The sequence below is a fragment of the Marmota flaviventris genome, chromosome 19 (genome assembly GCF_047511675.1).
Source record: "Marmota flaviventris isolate mMarFla1 chromosome 19, mMarFla1.hap1, whole genome shotgun sequence".
Lineage (NCBI taxonomy): Eukaryota > Metazoa > Chordata > Mammalia > Rodentia > Sciuridae > Marmota > Marmota flaviventris.
In genome coordinates, this window is record NC_092516.1 from 5381389 (window position 1) to 5401581 (window position 20193).

The 20193-nt window shown below is 48.1% G+C and overlaps 1 protein-coding gene across 4 annotated transcripts; it reads left to right on the plus strand.

Moving 5' to 3' along the window:
• Window positions 1-73: 73 nt before the first annotated feature.
• Window positions 74-20001, plus strand: Cdip1 (cell death inducing p53 target 1). Of its 4 annotated transcripts, XM_027940947.2 has the most exons (9): window positions 74-120; window positions 14703-14773; window positions 15775-15834; window positions 16067-16139; window positions 16639-16740; window positions 16880-17035; window positions 17244-17336; window positions 17744-18017; window positions 18120-20001. In XM_027940947.2, exons 5-9 carry the CDS (start codon window positions 16656-16658, stop codon window positions 18229-18231), a joined length of 720 nt encoding a protein of 239 aa, XP_027796748.1. In that variant the 5' UTR covers window positions 74-120; window positions 14703-14773; window positions 15775-15834; window positions 16067-16139; window positions 16639-16655; the 3' UTR covers window positions 18232-20001. The 4 variants fall into 4 exon arrangements, with proteins under 4 accessions (XP_027796748.1, XP_027796747.1, XP_027796751.1 ...); XM_027940946.2 differs by having other exon boundaries at window positions 14703-15834; XM_027940950.2 differs by lacking the exons at window positions 74-120; window positions 14703-14773; window positions 15775-15834 and adding an exon at window positions 7094-7439.
• Window positions 20002-20193: the final 192 nt, after the last annotated feature.

Consider the following 20193-nt stretch of genomic DNA (forward strand, 5'->3'; position numbering starts at 1 on the left):
CCCCGGGCGCACGGGGGCGGTGTGCGCGCAGAGCCCGCGGGCCGAGGGGCTCCTCCGAGCGCCAGGCCGGACCCGGGCCCTTCTCCGCGTCCCGCCGGCCTCGGGCGCCAGGTGTCGGAGGTAAAGGTGGCGGGGTGGGGGCGGCGGCCAGACTGTGGCTGTTCTCCTTGGGGCGCTGTCGAGACCCAAGGCGTTTTGGTGTCGTTACGGCCGCGGAGCTGCGGCGACAGCTTCCCGGGGCCGAGAGCCCGGGGTTACCGGCCCTGCGGCCGCTCGCGTGAGCCCTCGTCACGCCTCCCCTTTTTCTGTAAGAGAGGGTTGTGCCATTTTTCTGCGGGAGACCGGGAAGAGAGGGCAGGGGAGAGGAGGGGAGGGCAGCCTCACTGGAGGCCTCAAGGAACGGGGGTCGGGAGGGTCCCCGCGCGTGACCTTGGCGGTCCCGCGGGAGCCCGCCGCGTTTGCCCTCCCCCGCCGGGCAGGCGCGTGCGGGTCGGGACCTGGCTCTGCGCCGCGCTCCCGCAGGCGGATTGGGGAGGCGGCGGGTGGCCTGGCCTTGGGCCGTTCAGCACCTTGGTGGAGGTGGGTTCCCAGGGGCCTTTCCACAGGTGTCAAGGAAGAGAGCGGCTGAAAATCCTGCGTCAGCACGACCGGTGGCCGTTGTTAAAAGGACGGGGTCCTGGGGCTTGTCCCAGCCCCAGATTCTCGTTCTGTAGTTATGGGGTGTATCCCAGGGAATCTGTAAATAATGTGCTCCCAGATAATTCTCAGGCACATGGGACTGAGAATCTCTGTCCCAGAGTGGGGATCAAGGACCTTCGGTGGGGGGGCGATTCATAGCGTTTTTATCACTTTTGTATGCATTCTGGGGATGTGGGCTGGGGAGTGCCTAGGAAATTAGGATGGCTATCCTTGGTACTTTGCTTCTTACTTTGTTTGGGGCTGACACAAGTTGAGTGGGGAAAGGCCTGCCAGCTCTTATTGTCCTGCTCTTAACAGGAAAGAGCCATTCAGAAGACCACCTCAACCTCCCCTGCATTAGGAAAAAATTAGAATGCAGAAAAGTCGAAGGAATTTTACAGAGTATGCTAATGAACTCCATGTAGAATGTACAGTTAACATTTTCTACTTTTTCATCAATCTATCCACCCAGCAGTCCCATCTTTTGTTTATGCATATCGAAGTAAGTTGTAGATCACCAGTGTGTTTTCTTTTCAAATAGTTAAGCATGCATATCATTAACTAGACTCTTAGGATTCTTGCTTATTGATTTTTAACCAACAGAACCTCTCAATCCTGAGGACCCGAAGGAGTGTGTAGGTTTGTTCTTCACATGAGGAAAGACCTTTACATATTGCTCTTACAGAATTTAAGAACAGCTAGCCATGGTTCTAGACTCATCCTAAGAGCAGAAACATGAAATATATGAAGAATACTTAAGGGAACAGAATTGTTTTGAGAAGAAGAGAATAGAATGTGTCCCAAAGGACAGTGCCCCAGCAGTTCATTCTGGCAATAACTGAAGTGAGTTGTCAGCTTGTGTGTTTTTTTGGCTCTTTCTGTACACTATAAGCTTGCTGTTTAAAGCTGCAGGTGTGTGTTTTTTAAACTGTAGGGGAACAGGGCTGGGTAACACATTTGGCAGGCACATGGTGCTGATGAATTAGAGGTCATGACTTTGACTCCCTTAGGCCCAGATACTTGGTTCCATAGCCACAACTACCAATCCCTCACCCTATTCCTTTAAGGGGGAGAGAAAAGTCAAGCCTCATGAAAATTCGTTTCTGCTTTCAGAAACACAATACTAAGCATGATGACATATTTTAACTCAGAGAGGACGCAGTTCAGGATGTGTAGCAGTTAAAGTCATGTCATTTTATGTTAAGGTCCTGTCCTGTATGTGGAAGATATGCTGATAAGAAGGTAGCATGCAGGGAGAACTTGGGCCCTTAGTGGGGAGAAGAGCTATTTTGGCAGTGATGATGGGGGGTTTCTTGTCCCACAAAGGGACTTGGAAATAGATTGCATAAAATGGAAGCATATCCATTTTTAGGACCCCATAAAAGCCTTCTGTGTTTACCTCTACCCTGTCAAGATTTCCCAAATCCTATCTCTTAGAGGCGGTAGAGGCTGCATTGTAATAGAGTGCTACAGAGGGGAGTTGGAGTCAGGCCAGGGGCCTGCTAAAGAGCTCCCACAGAGGGCCAGAGAGACACTGGTCTGACTGGCTCCTTAGCCTATGGGTCCACTAGGTCTGCTCACCACCTCTTCTGTACTATGAGTCATCAGGCAGTGCTCTGGTGATAATGATGGATTCTGGGACCAGTACTGCCTAGACTCAGTTAGCAAACCACATTGGAGGCCCCTACATGTGACTTTGAAGCTTTGTGACAAGCTAGTTGTCTTCCCAGAGCCTCGTTCATTACACCTGTGGTAGGTGAAGAGACCTTGATCTGGTCAGAAGACCTATATCCACAGTAAGCACTGAAAAGATTAGGGTTTCCTAATGTTGACAAAGTATAAACAATTCAAAGCCATGCAGTAAAGGGTAAAGAGGTCCAACAACACTGGGTGCAGTGGTGCACACCTAATCCCAGTGGCTCAGGAGGCTGAGGCAGGAGGATTGCAAGTTCAAAGCCTGTCTCAACAACTTAGTGAGGTCCTAAGCAACATGATGAGACCTTGTCTCAAAATTTTTAAAAAAGGCTGGGGATGTGGGTCAGTGGTTAAGCACCCTTGGGTTAATCTCTGGGACCAAAAATGGGGGAGGGTTTCCAACATTCTGGTACTTTCCATGAAAGCAACTGTGATGCATTTTTGCTAATATTGGATCATTTTTCCAGAAAACATTTCTTGTCAACTTTCTAGTGTTCCTGATTTTGTGGGTGCTGTGAGCCCCTGCTTGGTCTGTCCATTGGGTGATCCAACACCATCAGTTCGTACTGCAAAGAAGTGTCTCATGGTTCAGTAAAACCTCTGTGTGTGATATATATCGTGTACAATAAATTTAATTTGGCCTGAATTCAGATCTAGTTACAGTGTCCGAGTTTTTCCTTCAAGAAGAAAAGGGTATGGTGGCGCACACCTGTAATCCCAGTGGTTTGAGAGGCTGAAGCAGGAGGATCAAAGCCAGCCTCAGTAATTTAGCGAGGCCCTAAGAAATTCAGTTAGACCCTGTCTCTAATAAAACACAAAAAGGGCTGGGGATGTGGCTTAGTGGTTAAGTGCCCCTGGGTTCAATCCCTGGTACCAAAAAGAAAAAAAGGAAGAAAAGGAGTCCACAGCAGGTGGGAGTAGGTAGGGAAGGGTACAGGAGTTGCTTTGGGTGCATTTAAGGAGAATTTAACCCTATTCAAGAAAACATGAACAGTTGTCACAGTTTCAACTGACATTAAGTAGGAATATAGGGCATGCGATTTCTGTGCAAGGTGGGCCCTTTCTAAGTGTGTTGTTCCTACTTGGCAGGTTCTCACCTCTTATCCAGGGAAATAGTTACACAAGCATGCCTCAGCTAAGGAAGCAGCCAGACTAAGTGACTTGCACATGGTTGCCAAATAATGGCAGAGCAGGGCTACACACACAGCTCTCTTGAAACAATGGCATGAAGGGGGTGGCGGGAACACGGGCTTCCCCAGCCCTGCTATGATTACTGCTTCATGGAGTTGATTGTCATTCAAAAAAATGACATTTTTTCCTGTTTTGATTTTGACCATAAACAAAGGCATTTTTATGAGGAAGCATGTGGAATCCATCTGAGCTGTGGCTGTGCTCTGGTCCTAGGGCACGGGTAGTGGGCATTAGGATTAGGAAAAGTACAGAAGTCCACTATGGTTAACCCCACACTCATAGGCTCATTTATTTAGCAAACATTCCAATGGTTTAGAGAAGTCCAAAGTACAGTGGAGTAGAGCTGGAGTAGATTACTGTAGGTCTGGGACTTGGGCTAAGCCCAGACTTTTCCCTTTCAACCTTGACCATCTGATGAGATAATGTGGGTCTGAGTGCTGTTTGAACTATGGAATCCGTAGGATTTGCCAGCTGGTCAAGGTTTCAGAGAAATAGTTTAGAACTCCTTTAAGCCTGTCCAGTTTTCCAGTGAACTGAAATAGGACTTGAGGCTGAGGAGCCCCATCCCAGCAGTGGTCAGCCTGGATGTGCTCTCCACCTGCTCAACGCATATTTCACGTGTTTCTGGTACTGTAGAGAAGTGGCCCCAAGTTCCATCTTCACCCCCAGGAGCTGTGGGTCTGATGGACAAACTGGACCCTTGAGCACAACTTTCAAGTTCTCCTGATGTGAGTGACTAATGCCCCATGCCTGGGATTGCTTGAGTTCTTTCCACAAGGACCGGAAGCCTCCCCAGTCTCAGCCCTTCTCACAAAATCTCATCTGCTGATTTTGCTGAGTATCTTTTGTAAATTCTTCTTGAATTAGCTTCCTAGGTAGATCTGTGGCTCCTTGAGGGCAGGAACCATAAAGTAAGTACTATCTAGCAAGGATCCAGTGACTTGTTGACTCAATTTAGAAGTCAAAAGTCTTAACTCTGAGGGATGGGGTTGTGGCTCAGCGGTAGAGCGCTTGCCTAGCATGTGCGAGGCCCTGGGTTCAATCCTCAGCACCATATAAAAACAAATAAATAAAAATAAAGGTATTGGGCTGGGGATGTGGCTCAAGCGGTAGCGCGCTCGCCTGGCATGCGTGCGGCCCGGGTTCGATCCTCAGCACCACATACAAACAAAGATGTTGTGTCTGCCGAAAACTAAAAAATAAAATATTAAAATTCTCTCTCTCTCTCTCTCTCTCTCTCTCTCTCTCTCTCAAAAAAATAAAAATAAAAGTATTGTGTCCAACTACAACTAAAAAAAAAAAAAAAAGTCAACTCTCAATAAGTAGTGATTTAGAAAAACAGGGCTAGAATGTAGCTCAATGGTAGAGTGCTTGCCTAACCTGTGGGAAGCCCTGGCACTGACCCCCAGTGCAACAAAAAAACAAAAAAGAAAACTTGGGTGGTGATTTCTTTGCTGAATAAAACTGCTTTTGCTTAAACCTACCCTGCTCAGGGGAGAAGGCCTCAAGTGGCCACTTCTCAGCCCTTGGAGTCCCCAGGCATTCTCCATCCCTGAAGGCTCAGGCTCCACATATGTGTGTTTACCAGCTTTGCTGGAGAGTAGCCACACTGTGACCCGTTACTCTGTGATCCCAAACAGGCCAGAAAGTAACTGTACCAGTTGGAGGTGGTGGCCAAGTGCTCTAGGGTTCTCCACCTCTAGCACTTACCAGTTTGATAGCAGGGCTTTGAAGGACTCATATTAATGTATCAGGCAGTGTGTAGGAAGTGGAGACTCATGGGATAGCCTGATTTTTTAAGCTCTACAAAAGCCTCGCAGCTTACTTAAAAAGTGGGGTCCTGCAGTAAGTAGCCAGAGGACCTAGCCCAGCTCCTCCCCCCACCACCTCCCTACTTCACCTTCCCTGCTCTCAGTACCTGCTGTACTCAGCTGCTACTCCTGGGTCATTGCCTGTGCCTCCTTCCTACACTGCATACATGGCTCACCTCATCTTCAACCTGGGCTGGAATATTCCCTGCACAGTGAAGCTTTCCCTGTTTAGGACACAGCTCTGAAGCATTCCATTCCCAAGTTTTTATTCCTCTATACAACTCACTATATAACAAGCTTTACATTCTGTGTCTCACAGTCCCTAGTCCCCACTCTGCAACATAAAAGTAAGTTCTATTAAGACAGGTACTCCTTCATCTTCACTGCCTAGGAAAGTGTTGACACCTAGTGAATGGTCACAGTTTATTAGTTGGATAAAGTCATATACCATTCCTGCATTTCAGTTGTGTTCCTAATAGCTGTTCATCTTGCAATGTCCATGTGCTGTGTCCTTCCCTGTGGAGTCCTGGGCATCCACTTTGTTTGTTTGTTTGTTACCAGGGATTGAACCCAGTGGTGCTTAACCAGTGAGCCACATTCCCAGCCCTTTTTGATATTTTATTTAGAAATCGGGTCTCACTGACTTGCTTTAGGGCCTTGCTAAATTGTGAGGCTGGCTTTGAACTCCTAATCCTCCTGCCTCAATCTCCTGAGCTGCTGGGATTACAGGTGTGTGCCTGGCAAGGGCATCTCATTTTGAATGCAGAATTGAGTTCTCACATGCATGGTTATTGGGTTAGATTCTGAAGTTGCTGGTAGAGCAAAAACCTCATTTGGTCACACTGTCCTTTAAAATCCTTGAATGGCCTCTAAGCTGTGAGCATATGGAAGGACTGTGGCCCTGAGGAGATAGCATGAGCCATGTTTCATTTCCTTCCCAGCCCTATTCTCACCAATGGGTAAGGCTGGGGGGCCCAGCAGCATTACTTCAGCTTTTTGTTTGGGTGCCATAAAGTCCACATAAACTAAATGAGTGGGATGGAATTCCACTGCATGAAGCAATTTGGTCCCTAAGACCCCACATTTGAGAATGTGGGACAAGAGACAAGGCTGATGGTACTATAGAAAAGAGTGTTGGGCATGATCAGGACAGTAGAGGTCCTGTCTCAGATCATTGTCTCTGAGCAACTGGGATAGCCACAGCCACCCTTAGAGCCCGCTCCCCGTTCATTGGCACTGCTTATTGTTCCTTTTGCCCACTGTAGTCTCCAGCACTTCACGCATACCTGCCTTTGGTGGGGGCTTGATTAATGTATAACACTTATACGAATGTCAGCTGAAACTTCAGATGTAGTCATCTCTGGTGGCTTTTCCAGCCCTGAAAGGTGGTCTCTAGATATCTTTTTTCTTTTTCTTTTTAAGAGAGAGAGAGAGAGAGAGAATTTTAATATTCACCTTTCAGCCTTCGGTGGACACAACATCTTTGTTTGTATGTGGTGCTGAGGATCGAACCCGGGCGGCACGCATGCCAGGCGAGCGCGCCACCTCTTGAGCCACATCCCCAGCCCTAGATATCTTTTTTAAAAAAATATATTTTTAGTTGTAGTTGGACACAATATCTTTATTTATTTTTATGTGGTGCTGAGGATCAAAACTCAGCGTCTCACACATGCTAGATGAGCGCTCTACCGCTGAGCCACAACCCCAGTCCCTTTCTAGATGTCTTGAGTCATAGAGAAATACACATGGGCAAACATAGCAGCCCCAACATGACACACACTCTCACTTCTGCAAGGAAAAAAATCCCAGTTTTGTCTGAGCCTGTGTTAGTTTCAGGTTACAGGAATTTAGTGAAGCTTGCATATACTACATATAACATGAAACTGTGTACTTTTGCTTCCCACTCACAGTTCCCCAAGAACTGCCATTCCTACTCCTCCTGTGCAACTCCACTGACCTCTATGTCCCTGTTTCTGTGACCCCACAGAGCAGGTGCAAGTAGTCTTGAGTGCCACAAGAGCAGGATGGCTCTGCTGTGCCCCAGAACTGGTTACATTCTCTCAGGTATTCTTTTTTCTTGTTGTTGGGGACTGGGAATTGAACTCTGGGGCACTCGACCACTGAGCCACATCCCCAGCCCTTTTTGCATTTTATTTAGAGACAGGGTCTCTCTGAATTGCTTAGCACCTCGCTTTTGCTGAGTCTGGCTTTGAATTCATGATCCTCACACGCTGCTGGGATTACAGGTGTGCACCTCTGTGCCTGGCTCTCAGGCATTTTTTTTTTTTTTTTTTTTTTTTTGTAGATGGACATGATGCCTTTATTTTATTTATTTATTTTTATGTAGTGCTGAGGGTCAAACCCCAGTGCCTCACATGTGCTAGGCAGGTGCTCTACCACTGAGCCACAACCCCAGCCCCCCTCAGGTATTCTTATCAGCCCTGCAGCATAGCTATTTCCTGCGTGTTTAAAGGCACTCTTGAAAAAGCTGTTTATAGCAACATTGAACAAGTGTCATTTTGAGGCCTGGCCCAGGAACAGTTACAGATCTCCATGTCTGCAGTGTTTTGTGTTTATTTACCAATTCCACCTACAACTTGAGTGTCTCACTAGTGCTGACAGGTCACTGCAGTTCATGTTCTTCCCCCAGCAGAGTTTTCTTCAAAATGATTGAAGGAATACTGTCATATGAGAGATCTGAGTGTTGCAAAGCCACCTCTGTTCTGAGGGAAAGCTGAGGGGTGGGAGTACGCTATAGTTTTCAGGTATATTTGATGACTGAAGTATATGGAGAAAGAAAGGGGATCCCAGGGATTGCTTCTTCCTGCAGCATGGGGAGACTTGGGTGAGGCCTAACTAGAGGCTCGGAGCCCCTCCCCTGTGCTCAAAGGCGTTTCTGTCCCAATTAAGACTCTTCCATCTGGTGGCTGTGACTGTTGTGACCACATGGCTTGATGGCATGAATAAACCTTGTGCTTTCTGGAAGGTCAGGATGTTATGTCTTGATGTCACCCAGCTGACAGCTGGTTCAAATAGTCAACCCAAAGATGATTTTGTGTCAGCTCAGTGCAGGCAGAGGTAGGAACTTCTTCAGAGCTGCATTTTGATTGCTCAAGTGATGGCTCTTTAGGCTTATGTTTCTAAAATTAGTTGACTCTTAGTTACCACCTCCTGCCTGTGGGCAGGTGCCATTGACTTTTTTATTTGCTAGTTGTGGTTCCACTTGTAGCTGTTTTCCATCCTTTGCTCATTTCCCCTGCCATCTGTTCTTCCTTCCTTTTCTGTATAAAGCAGCAGGACATAGAAACAAGCTTTCTGGAACAGCATAGGAGGCAGTGCAGAGGCTGCGCTGTGTTCAGTGCAGCTCTAGCCTGGCCTTTGACAGGCCAGGAAACTCACTGCATTCAGTTTTATCAGGGACCTTGTGGGGATTTGCTTGCTGTCCTCTGTTAGGTGGCCTGCCAACTCCCCAAGCCAGCCTTGAGACTACTGACTTAACAGGTCCAGTAGGACCCTCAGTTTGCCTGGAGCACTGGGAGGTGGCCTGGTAGAGAATAGACTCGTACTACCAAACTGAAGTAAGACCTCCATGCAGACCAAGCACCAACTTCTGAGAGAGGACCGACAGCCTTGGGCTCACTCCATGCGCATTTTCTCCTTTAGGTAAAACTAGATTGTAGTCTGAGGCACCTTTCTGGATTGAGGAGAAATAACATGAATCTAGCACAATTATGAGTATTTTGGAGAAAGAAGCATTTAGAGAAGCTGCTCATCACACATAAAGAAAAGCTTCTGTATTTGTATTTAGGTATAAACAAATCACCCCGAATCTCAATACCCAGAGAAAGCAGCTAATGTAGAATCACAGGCTACTTTACATCCTTCCTTCACTCAGCATTGTCAGGACCATCTTTCCATGTCACTGCAGGTAGCTCAGAGAGTCATTCAGAGGGTGAATACAGTAACACTGTAAGGTAGACTAAGTGGGTCTGACAGTCCCTTTGGTGGGATGTCAACACAGTGATGCAGTGAACACCTTTGCAGGTGATCGCTGCACCAGGTCCATCTTACCTCTAGGGTAGCACTCCTGTAGAAGTCATCAAGAAGAATGCAGGCACACAGCTCTTGTCCAGGAAAGCAGAGCTGCTAGGTACAGGGAATGCAAAAGTAGCTTGCCAGAGCTTCACAAGAAGCTCAGCCTGCTGCAAAGTGTAGTAACTGTTGTTGTCATAGTTCCTGTAAGTCTTACTACTTCTAAGTTTAGAACCATTAGTTTAGAACCATTAGCTCCTGTGTGTGGTGGCTCATGCTGGTAATCCCAACAACCTGGGAGGCTGAGTCAGGAGAATCACAAGTTTGAGGACAGCCTCAGCAATTTAGTGGGACCCTGTCTCAAAAAATAAAACGGGAGGCTGAGATTGTGGCTTAGTGGTAAAGCTCTTGCCTAGCATGTGTGAGGCACTGGGTTCAATTCTCAGCACAACATATAAATAAATTAAATAAAGGTCTATTGACAACTAAAAAAGCATTTTTAAAAAATAAATAAAAAGGGCTGGGGAATGTAACTCAATGATAGTGTCCCTAGGTTCAATCCCAGTACCCCTCCCCCAAAAAAGTCATTCCTAATAAACAATAGCAGGTTCTCTTTATTTAGCATCCCTTGTGCCAGGCCCTGTGCTCTGAAGTGGGTATTTTGCACCTTTTTTTTTTTTTTAAGCGAGAGAGAGAGAGAGACAGAGAGAATTTTAATATTTATTTTTTAGTTATTGGCGGACATAACATCTTTGTTTTTGTATGTGGTGGTGAGGATCGAACCCTGGCCGCACGCATGCCAGGCGAGTTCGCTACCACTTGAGCCACATCCTCAGCCCTATTTTGCACTCTTGTAAGCTTTGTTCCTACCCCAACATATAAGCAGATGAGAGAAACAGGTCACAGCTAGGAAGTGGGAGGGGGGCTGGATCTGTTCTGGTTGATGCAGAAACACATCTTGACTCCTTGCCTCATCTGCAGCCATGCTGCAGCGGGCACCTCTCTGGGGTGCAGCTTCCTCAGGAGGCATCTCTCTGGGGTGCAGCCTCCTCCGGAGGCATCCCTCTGGGCTCCTCTGATAGCGAAGCCCTGGCCCTCTGTCCAGGCCCTTAATGTTGCACTCACATTCTGGGGTTCCTTCAGCACTTTGTTCTCTATATGAACTGAACCCCAGGAGCTGCCTGAGACTTCTCAGGGTGGAGGTTGAAACTGTTTTAATGATAATACAAAAATACATTCTGTAATGTGCTGGCTGACCTTCCCATAGATGGTGCAGAATTAGTGGGAAAGAAACTGCCAAAGCCAGTGCTGGCCATTGTTTTTGTGTCACACAGCATACACACACAAGCCAGTATCAGTAAAAGGCAGTAAATGTTATTAGCCAGGTGGGTGGTGCATGTCTATAATCTCAGCAACTTGGGAGACTGAGGAAGATTGCAAGTTCAAGGCCAGCCTAGCAATTTAATGAGACCCTGTATCAAAATTTTAAAAAGGATTGGGGATATAGTTCATATAGCCCTGGGTTTAATGCCCAGTATCTCCCTCCCCCCAACAAAAAAGGAAAAACAAAAACTGACCAGCTGTGGGTGTAGCTCCATGGTAGAGTATTTGCCTGAGAGGTCCTGGGTTCCATCCCCAGCACCACACAGAAAAAAAGTTATTCAGTGGCACTTCTTTGGACATGAACAAAGTAAGCCTGCTCCTTCAAAAAGACAGTGGATTTGGTTTTGTATATGTTTTTTTTTTAAATATTTATTTTTTGGTGTAAATGGACACAACACAATGCATTTTATTTTTATGTGGTGCTGAGGATTGAACCTGGGTCCCGCCTGTGCTAGGCAAGCACTCTACCACTGAGCCACAATCCCAGCCCCAAGTTTTTGTATATGTTGCCAGTAATAAGTTTATTATTATTTCCAGTAATAAAATTTGAGATATCAAATGAAAATCAGATTTTGGAAACATATCTAACACTGTGAACTTGATAGTTTCTTGATATTTATTTTATTATTACTTTTTGGTGCTGGGAATCATGCAGGGCCTTGCACATGCAAGTCAAGCACTCTACCACTAAACTACATCCCAGCCTATTTCATGATATTTAAAGACTTTTCTGATAATATTGGTGGTGATGCTAATAGTATGATTGATTGGTTGATTATTTCTGGTTCCTCATTTTGTATTTCTAATATAGTATTCATAGATAATAGCTCAAAAAAACCAAAATCTATTTGTGGTCCTCAGTAATCAAATGTAAAGGAGTCCCGAGACCAGAAAATCTGAGAAACACTGCTTTGGCAGACTCTGTGGAACTGGAATTTCAGAACATCCCTTTGGGCCCTGTCTTTTCTGTCATCTCTCTGCCTCATCCCCTGTTGCCTATCCTCAGGCTCTAGGAGAGCACACATACATGGAGAGCCAGCCAGGTTGACTATCACAATGGGGCAGGAGCATCAGAGTACCCGCCCCACTCCTGGACTTTGCCTCCATAATGGCTTGGCAGTAAATCTGCTGGTGGTATTCTGCAAGGGGACAGATCACAGGTGCATGGCTGGTACCCATGGTTGCAATGTATAGGACATTTTCAAGTGAGAATAGTTTTCCCTCAGATTCTATTGTAGTTGCTGTAGCTAGCAGGTCTATATCCTGCTGCCACCCTCTCAGGATCCTGCCATGGCGGGCAGGCTGTTGCACATTGGCCTAGCTTTGGCCTTGGATTCATTGCAGTGCTCTCTGCAGTGAATGGAGGAGGATGCCAGAGTCAGTGCCCAGTGCCCTGAGGTCTTGTACTTGGCTCCTATCTGGGAAGCAGGAGACCCAGAGGAGAGCAGCTGAGCTCAGCACATCATGAGGTGTCCCCTCCCTCCTCTGCCTGTCTCCAGAGTCAGAACTGCCCTTTACTGACCTGTCTGGAACCATACTCTATTCAAAGTATAGTTATGTGCTACCTAACAAACAAATGTGTGGTCAACAATGGACTGCATGCATATATGAAGCGGGTCCCCTCAGATTATATTGTCTGGTGGTGTCATTGCCATCTTAGCTTGTGTAAGCACTGTTTCTCAAAATGCAACTTCATTATTAAGTACAGTTCAGTGCTTTTAATATGTTCACATTGTGCATCCATCCCCATGATCTAATTTTATGTTTTTATCCACCCAACAACAGCCCCCCTTCTGTATGGAATGGTCCACTAGGACTAAGAGGCAGGTGTCCTAGTTTCAGTTCACAGGAAGTTGGAGGCTCTGACCTGCCCAAGGTCTTGGATTTGAAGTCAGGTTTATCTGGTTCCAGCATGCCATTTCTTTCTGTCCTCACCATTTTCCCATTAATAGGGCCTGGCATAGGGTCCATCCTTTCCCCTGTGGGAGTTGGAGAGGGAGGTAAGGTTTCAGGTTTTGGTGCCATGCTGACCCCATTTTAGAAGACTGACAATGTACTCTTTTTTTTTTTTAATTTTTAATTTTTATTTTAATTTTTTAGTTGTTGATCAACCTTTACTTTTATTATTTATATGTGGTGCTGAGAATGGAACCCAGTGCCTCACACTTGCTAGGCAAGTACACTATCACTTAGCCACAGCCACAGCCCCTGTACTATCTTCTTTTAAATATCTTTTTTTGTGAATGGAACAGTACCTTTATTCATTCACTCGTTTGTTTGTTTGTTTGTTTTTATGTGGTATAGTGCTGAGGATCAATGGAACCCAGTGCCTCAAATGTGCTAGGCAAGCCCTCTACCACTGAGCCACAACCGCAGCCCTCAGACTGTGCACTTTCCTTGAAGCTAAGTCACATTCCATGTGGCCTGGGATGGGAGTGCAGTAGAGCAGTTTTTATTGGTTTCATGGCCCCATCATGTACCCTAAAATCTACTGCAGGCATCTCAAAATATCTTTTCCATCCTCACTCTGGGAAAATCTCCAGCTGGCTGCTCCCTGGAGAAGCAGCAGGAACCTCTGTGAGTCCATAAGACCAGGTGCCAGGCTGAGTGAAGGTGAAGTGTGCTGCATTCCCTGGCAGAACTGCATGAAGGGGCAAGGGAAGTGAGGCCTGGGCTCCAGTGCTGCAGTACAGAGCAGGTTTTCATTATGAGATAGACCCTGCACTGAGCAGGCCCCAAGGCCCCCTGTGCTGCTTAACCAGCCTCACAGGCAGATGGCATTTAGAATCCAGATGTCCTCAGTATACTGGGGTTGTGGGATGTGAGGGTGGCTTTGCAGAATAGTGCTTGACCCTGTCTGTGTCTGGGAGCAGTGGGTAGGGTGAGAATTGTGTCTTGCCCCTGGGAAGTTCCCAGCCCCATCAGGTCACACACCTTTGGGAGGATGGATTGCAGCTGCAGTGGGATAAAGACAGGTACCCTTTTTTTCAGGTGTCTTTAATAACTTCCTATAGAAAGGCATGGTGGGTGCCAGGCTGTTGGTCATCAGCACAGGGGCCAATGGGTCCCTGGTGACCGGTTCTATCCCCCAGTGGACCAGGGGCATGAGTGGGTCCAGCCTCCCTCTCTTGGACACATCACCCCCTCTTTCCCCTGAGGGCTCCCCTAAGTTTGTCCCACTTCCCCCATACTTCACTAAATTCCCATTCTAAGGGACTTACTTATTAATGCCAGTGATAGGGATTCTAATGAACAGCTCAGAGAAGACAGGCTCATGCATGTCTTGGAGTTCCCACAGTGCCTGCTCTTGTGCCTAAGACACTCTCCCTTCTTGAGTCTGGAGCCTTCTGACTCAACAGCTGCTTTTCTGCTCTGGCAAAGGCCAGGACCATTCCTTTTGGGATGGGCTTCTTAATAAAAATGCCATCAAGGAGACAATGAGCTCCATGGTCAGTTTGATCTATGAGGCCCCCATAGCCAGTAACCCAGGCCTCCCCCTACACTTTATGGATATTACCCATACGTCTTTAGCTTCTGGGAAGCACCTCTGCCCCCTTGAACCACCCCTCAGGGCTGAGCAGTGGTACTCCCAGCATCCTCAACACTGTGTCTGAAAATGGGTAGGAGCAGGAATTTAAGGCTCAGAAGAAATCCTTGAGGGCATCTGACACTGATTGGGAGGCTGTGTGACCCTGGAGACTGAGCTTTGTTGGATTTCTTGATAAAATGCAGATGCTGAAGGGCTGGCCTGTGGGCTGCTCTGAGGGTTAATACTTGTGCAGGGAATGTCACCTGATTGAAGACATCAGAATTGTTCCTTCTCCATGGCCTTACTTAAGACCACCTCTTGGGCTTCTGCAGCCCCAAGAGTCTGGGAAAAGATAAATGCTCATGGAGCATGTGCCCTTGCAGGGCTCTCTCAGGACGCCTGTCTCATCCTACACTGGGTGTGTGAAGCTACACCTCACTGGACCCTTTAATAGGTGAGCCAGCATTGCTACTTGAGTTCAGTAAAGAATGTTCCTTGTTTCCTGTGCTTTAGCTGAGACTATATTATCTGCCTGAAGTCTGTGGGGAGTCCAGATGCCAGATGAGCTCATGAGCCCTGGGGTCTGAGTTTTAATATGGTTTTATATTGGAAGGCACTTGGGGCATTGGTGTTTGATTTTGAGAGTTCATGCCACTGTCCAGATACTTCTCTCCTTATGAGGGATCTGCTCCATGTTCTCTGCTGCAGTTTGGGAAGGTAGCTGAATGGATATGGGTGTGAAGGGCTGGGCAGCAGTGTACAGCAGGCAGGGCTATGGAGAGGAGACATTGAATAGTACCAGAGCCCTGCAGCTACGTGGGTGTAGGGTCCAACTTCTCTGCTTACCATGTTTCTAAATTTTAGCCACCTTGTGGATATAAAATCATATTTCAGTGTGTTTTTGATGTATGTATGTGTGAGATGCTGGCAGTGGAAGCCAGGACCTTGCATGTGCTAGGCAAGTGCTCTACCACACCACTAAGCTACAACCACAGCCTGAAGGAGCATTTTCATTCTTCAAAGTTTGTTTTTAAACGGAGGTCTCAGTGTTGCCGAGGCTGTCCTCCCAAGTCCAAGGCTCCAGTATCCTCTTTGCTCAGCCTCCCTAGAAGCTGGGACTTTAGGTGCACCATGCTGGGCTTTGGTTTTGATTTTTATTTCCATTGTGAAAAAATATTGAGCCTGCCATTTGCACTGTGTATGCTGTTGTAGCATATGATGAATTTTTTTCCTTGTTTGTACTATTACTCTCATTTGCAAAAAGAAAGTCTCATTTCAGAATGCTATTAATGGTTTGTCGTTTATAATGCTAAGTAAGAGTGAAGGCAAGGAGACCTGGCTTCCCTGCTTTTCTCCTAATACCTAAGCAGTAGGTGCTCAGGGAAGTTGGTGAAAGAAATTAGGCAAAGTGTTTAACTTGACTGATTCTGTTTTTCCTTCCTGGCTCCAAAAAAGTCCGGAGACTAGGCAGACCCATATCCCATCATCCTGACTCTTTTCACAGTCATTGCATGGGTAATGTATTTGTCAAGACTGGTGGGAAAAAAAAAAAAAAGACTGGTGGGAGGGGGTGGTATGCAGAGGACCCAGCAGCCACAGGACTTGGGGACAGAAATCAGACCTGTGAGGTCGGGCAGGGCAAGAGTGTGTAGTGATTAGGCTTATGGGTGGCACAATGAGTGGGGATGTGCCCAAGCCTGGCCCAGCAGCTCTCACAGGCTAAGTGTGCTGCTTCTTCCTTGAACAGCTCTCCAGAGCCCTGTCCATCCTGGCCAGCCACTGAGGACCCACTTCCTTTCTCTGAGTACCAGGGGTTTGAGGTAAGAAATCTCCTGGAATTCTTTCCCTTGGATCTGGCAGCCTCTGGTGGTGATCAGCCCCTCCATGGATGCCTGTAAGTAAGGGGAGGACTAGGTGACTGCTCTTCTGTGGAGCCCTGGGTCAGCTTCCCAGGACTGCTGTCCTTGCCTGAGTGACTAGAAAGGTACAGAGAATGGCAGCTCTAAGCTACTGGTCCCCAGGGTAAGGTGGGACCTCCCCTATGATGAGCAGTCCAGTGATTTGAGTTCTCCAAGGCACCAGCCCCAGCCTACTAACCCTGCCTCCAGAGCTGGGAGCTATGCATGAAGGGAATGTGACAGCTTGGGCACCTGAGCCAAAAGCAAGAGACCCTGTGAAAAGAGGGCCTGTGTGCTAGGGCTCAACTAGATACCTCTGAGGACAGTGACACATCTTGTGCAATGGCCCTCAACACAGTCCTGAACCTGAGTGGAAAGCAGGTTGACTGGGAGCTGATTTTGTGTCTGGTTTTCCCTCCAGGTCCAGAAGCAGCAAAGATGTCTAATGAGCCACCCCCTCCTTATCCTGGGGGACCTACAGCCCCACTTCTGGAGGAGAAGAGTGGAGCCCCACCCACCCCAGGTAAGAATCCCCCCTCCCCAGATGCAATTGGCACCTCTACACCATTTGTTCTCCAGGATCACCCTGTGTCCCAAAGCAGTGATATCTGGCATGGCCCATGTGCTGACCACCTGAGCCTCCACTTTCTGCTTCTGTCTAGGCCGTACCTCCCCAGCTGTGATGCAGCCCCCACCAGGCATGCCACTGCCCCCTGCAGACATTGGCCCCCCACCGTACGAGCCACCAGGTCATCCAATACCTCAACCTGGCTTTGTCCCCCCCCACATGAGTGCAGATGGCACCTACATGCCTCCAGGTGAGTTTGGAAGGAGTGTTGGGATCATTAGAGCAACCACTGTCCATCCTTCACTGTAGGCAGTTGGTGATGGGCCAGACTGTGGATGTGAGACAGGGTAGCAGGGCCTCTTGCTGGGTTTGTCAGGTTAGAAGACAGGCACTCAGGGAAGGCCCCTCAGTTACAGTGGCTCCTAATGACTGAGTGCTGTAGGACTTCTTCCTACCAGGGACTTGGCTCCTAGTAGATGTCTGGATCTCTGCCTATCTGCAGCTCTCCACAGGGCCAAGGAAGGGCCTATGGCTCTTGTACAGGTTGCCAGGTAAGGTGGGATGACCCTCAACACACCAGGGAAAGCCATGTATGCAGGAGAGGGGTAGGAGAGAGGTGAGGCTTTTCCTACTGTGGTAGGGCCCTCATCCCTGCTGATTCTAGCTGCCTAGTCCCTTCATGCTAGAGGTGGGAGAGCAAAGGGAAGTCAGGTCCATGTTCCTGGCTATCACATTTATCCTGGTCCCATAGTGTGGGGACTAGAAAGGACTAGGAGAATATGGTTGCTTGAAACAGAGCCCCAACCACAAGTCTTCACTGGTACTCTGTGGCCCCAGGGTACAGGAAGCTTTAGGCTGCACTTGGTTGCTGGGTCCCAGGTTTTGTGCTCATGCCACTAGGGCAGGTGGCCAGCCAATGAATGACATAACCTCTCTGTTGTCTTCTGTGCTACTCCAGGTTTCTACCCGCCTCCAGGCCCTCACCCACCCATGGGCTACTACCCACCTGGACCCTACCCACCAGGGCCCTACCCTGGCCCTGGAGGCCACACAGCCACCGTCCTGGTTCCTTCAGGGGCTGCCACCACAGTGACAGTGCTGCAGGGAGAGATCTTTGAAGGCGCACCAGTGCAGACTGTGTGTCCCCACTGCCAGCAGGCCATCACCACCAAGATCTCTTATGAGATTGGCCTGATGAACTTCGTGCTGGGTTTCTTCTGCTGCTTCATGGGGTAGGTGTGGGGTGTTCACAGGGTTGGACCTCCAGGGCTCTGCAGACTGCCTCTGCCTCTTCTCTTCAGGCATCAGCCTTTTTCTCCCTGTCTCTGATTCAGGTGTGATCTGGGCTGCTGCTTGATCCCCTGCCTCATCAATGACTTCAAGGATGTGACACACACGTGCCCCAGCTGCAAAGCCTACATCTACACGTACAAGCGCTTGTGCTAACAGAGCTGAACTCGGACTCCCCAGCCTGTCAGTGGCCCCCTCCCCATGCTTCGCTCCCTGTGCTCGGTGGTTGCTTCTCCTCCACTTGGGGTTGGAAGCTAGGCCACCCTCCCCTGGAAGTCCTGTCCTCTTCTCCTTGCCCTACTCTGAGCATCTGACTCTTCCAGCAAAAATTCTGTTGGCTTTAAGGCCAAGGGCCAGTGGATGGCAGGGGAGTAGCACTGAGCTTGTGTTTTGCTGGTTTGCTTGGTGTTTTTGATCCGGAAGATAAGCTGGAAAGGGGTCCTTATTTTTCCATTTCCGTCCAAGGTCCAGGCTCCGTCCTGACTCTCCATGGGGCCATAAGCTGCCAAAGTAGGTCCCAGCCTGAGGTCCTGCAGTAGAGGCTATACCTGGAGCCACAGTTGTTCCTGCTAGGCTGACAGTAGGGCATCATCTGGACCCAAGCAGAACAGGGTCATAAGGCCTGGGTTTGGTGTAGGGTACACTGCACCTCTAGGGTGCCAGAGGTGGGGCATGCCAGAGTTAATGATCGCCAACTCTGGCCCTCAGCACTCAGGTATGGAAACCCAGGACATCTCTCTGTCCAAGTGCCCAAGAACCCCTGGTACAAGGTAGGGAGGATGCTGGGTAAGTCATGGCCCTGGTAACCAAGAGTGACTCATCCCCACTGTACCCCCTTTGAGTTGATGTGCAGAGATCCCCTTTCTGGCCACACCTCTGTGAACCCCTATATTTTCTGGGGCCAGAAGGAATGCCCATGAACCTAGCCCGTCCTGTCTACCCTGTGTCCTCACTGTGTGTGGGTGCAACCTTGTCCAATAGCTGCTATGTCCCAGCTGAAACAGATGGCAGATAAAAGGGGCCCCCCCTTAGACGCACTGGGATTTACAACACCTTCACCCTTGGTTCTCTTCCTGGAAAGCACTAGGCCCTTTGCCTCACCTGACTTGCTGTTGCTGTACCTACTCCCTCTCTTTGGGACACGTCAACAGAAAGAGCTGTGGCGCTGGGATGAGGAAGGAGTGATGGCCTAGTGGATAACTGTCTTGCTTGCCCAGGGCATAGACCCAGAGCTGTCTTTATTTCCTAAATGGTTTGTCTGTAAACTTGCCCACATGGACACTGTATTCCTGCTACTGTCCCGCTCTTGGTCGCGCACTGCCACTGCATGGCCTCCTGTCACTGTGAATCGTGGCCTGGTCTCAGTTTGTAGTTTCTCATTAAATTGGCCCTTTCACTCCCCTGCCCTGGACCTCTCTGCTCTTGCCTGGTTTCCTTCTTTTCTGAGGGAGGGGGGCGGAGGCTACAGGTAGTGAGGAGGCAGGTAGGGGGTTGAGCCCAACTGCTTTGGGGAAACATTATGTAGACCTGCCCTGGGAACCCAGCTGTGACTAGGCCAGGGCAGAAACTGCCTTTGACAGTTTGAAAGTCACCTTTCTTTCTGATGCTGGCACCTTGGCATTCACCCTTGGGACCTGCAAATTGGAGTCTACCCATCCCAAGCTTGGGCTTGATGTCATCCTGCTCTGTAGCTCTTTTTCACTTGAGATAGAGCCACTGGGTTGAGACTAATGGTCTATAGGTTAGTAGGGTACAGCCTGAGCATCCAAATTCTGGAATAGCTCTGGCCTTGGCCTGTTAAATGTGAAGGTGGTAAGTTTCAGTCCGTAGTTTAAAAAGACTTTCACCACCATATAATCCTTTTTTAAATAAAACTTTTTACAAGTGGTAGATTCCTACTAATAAAAATATTTAACCTCACACTTATATTTAAGAGACAATGAATTGTTTTTATGTTTTTTTAAAGTAGGAAACCTTCAAAGTGTTTGAGTTAAAAAATTACAGGTCCAGATAACCATTAGGATTATCTGTGATAAAAGTGGTCACAAAAGTGGTCAAGAGAGAATGTCTTGGGGAATGGGTGCTAGGAGATGACCAACAGTGTCAAAGAAGTACATG

Bases quoted from the DNA above. Each gene is read 5' to 3' on its own strand.
- Cdip1 (XM_027940946.2), top strand. From the start codon at position 16,656: ATGTCTAATGAGCCACCCCCTCCTTATCCTGGGGGACCTACAGCCCCA. The intron at 16,741-16,879 runs GTAAGAATCCCC...GCTTCTGTCTAG, and splicing joins TGGAGCCCCACCCACCCCAG to GCCGTACCTCCCCAGCTGTG. The intron at 17,036-17,243 runs GTGAGTTTGGAA...TCTTCCTACCAG, and splicing joins TGGCACCTACATGCCTCCAG to GGACTTGGCTCCTAGTAGAT.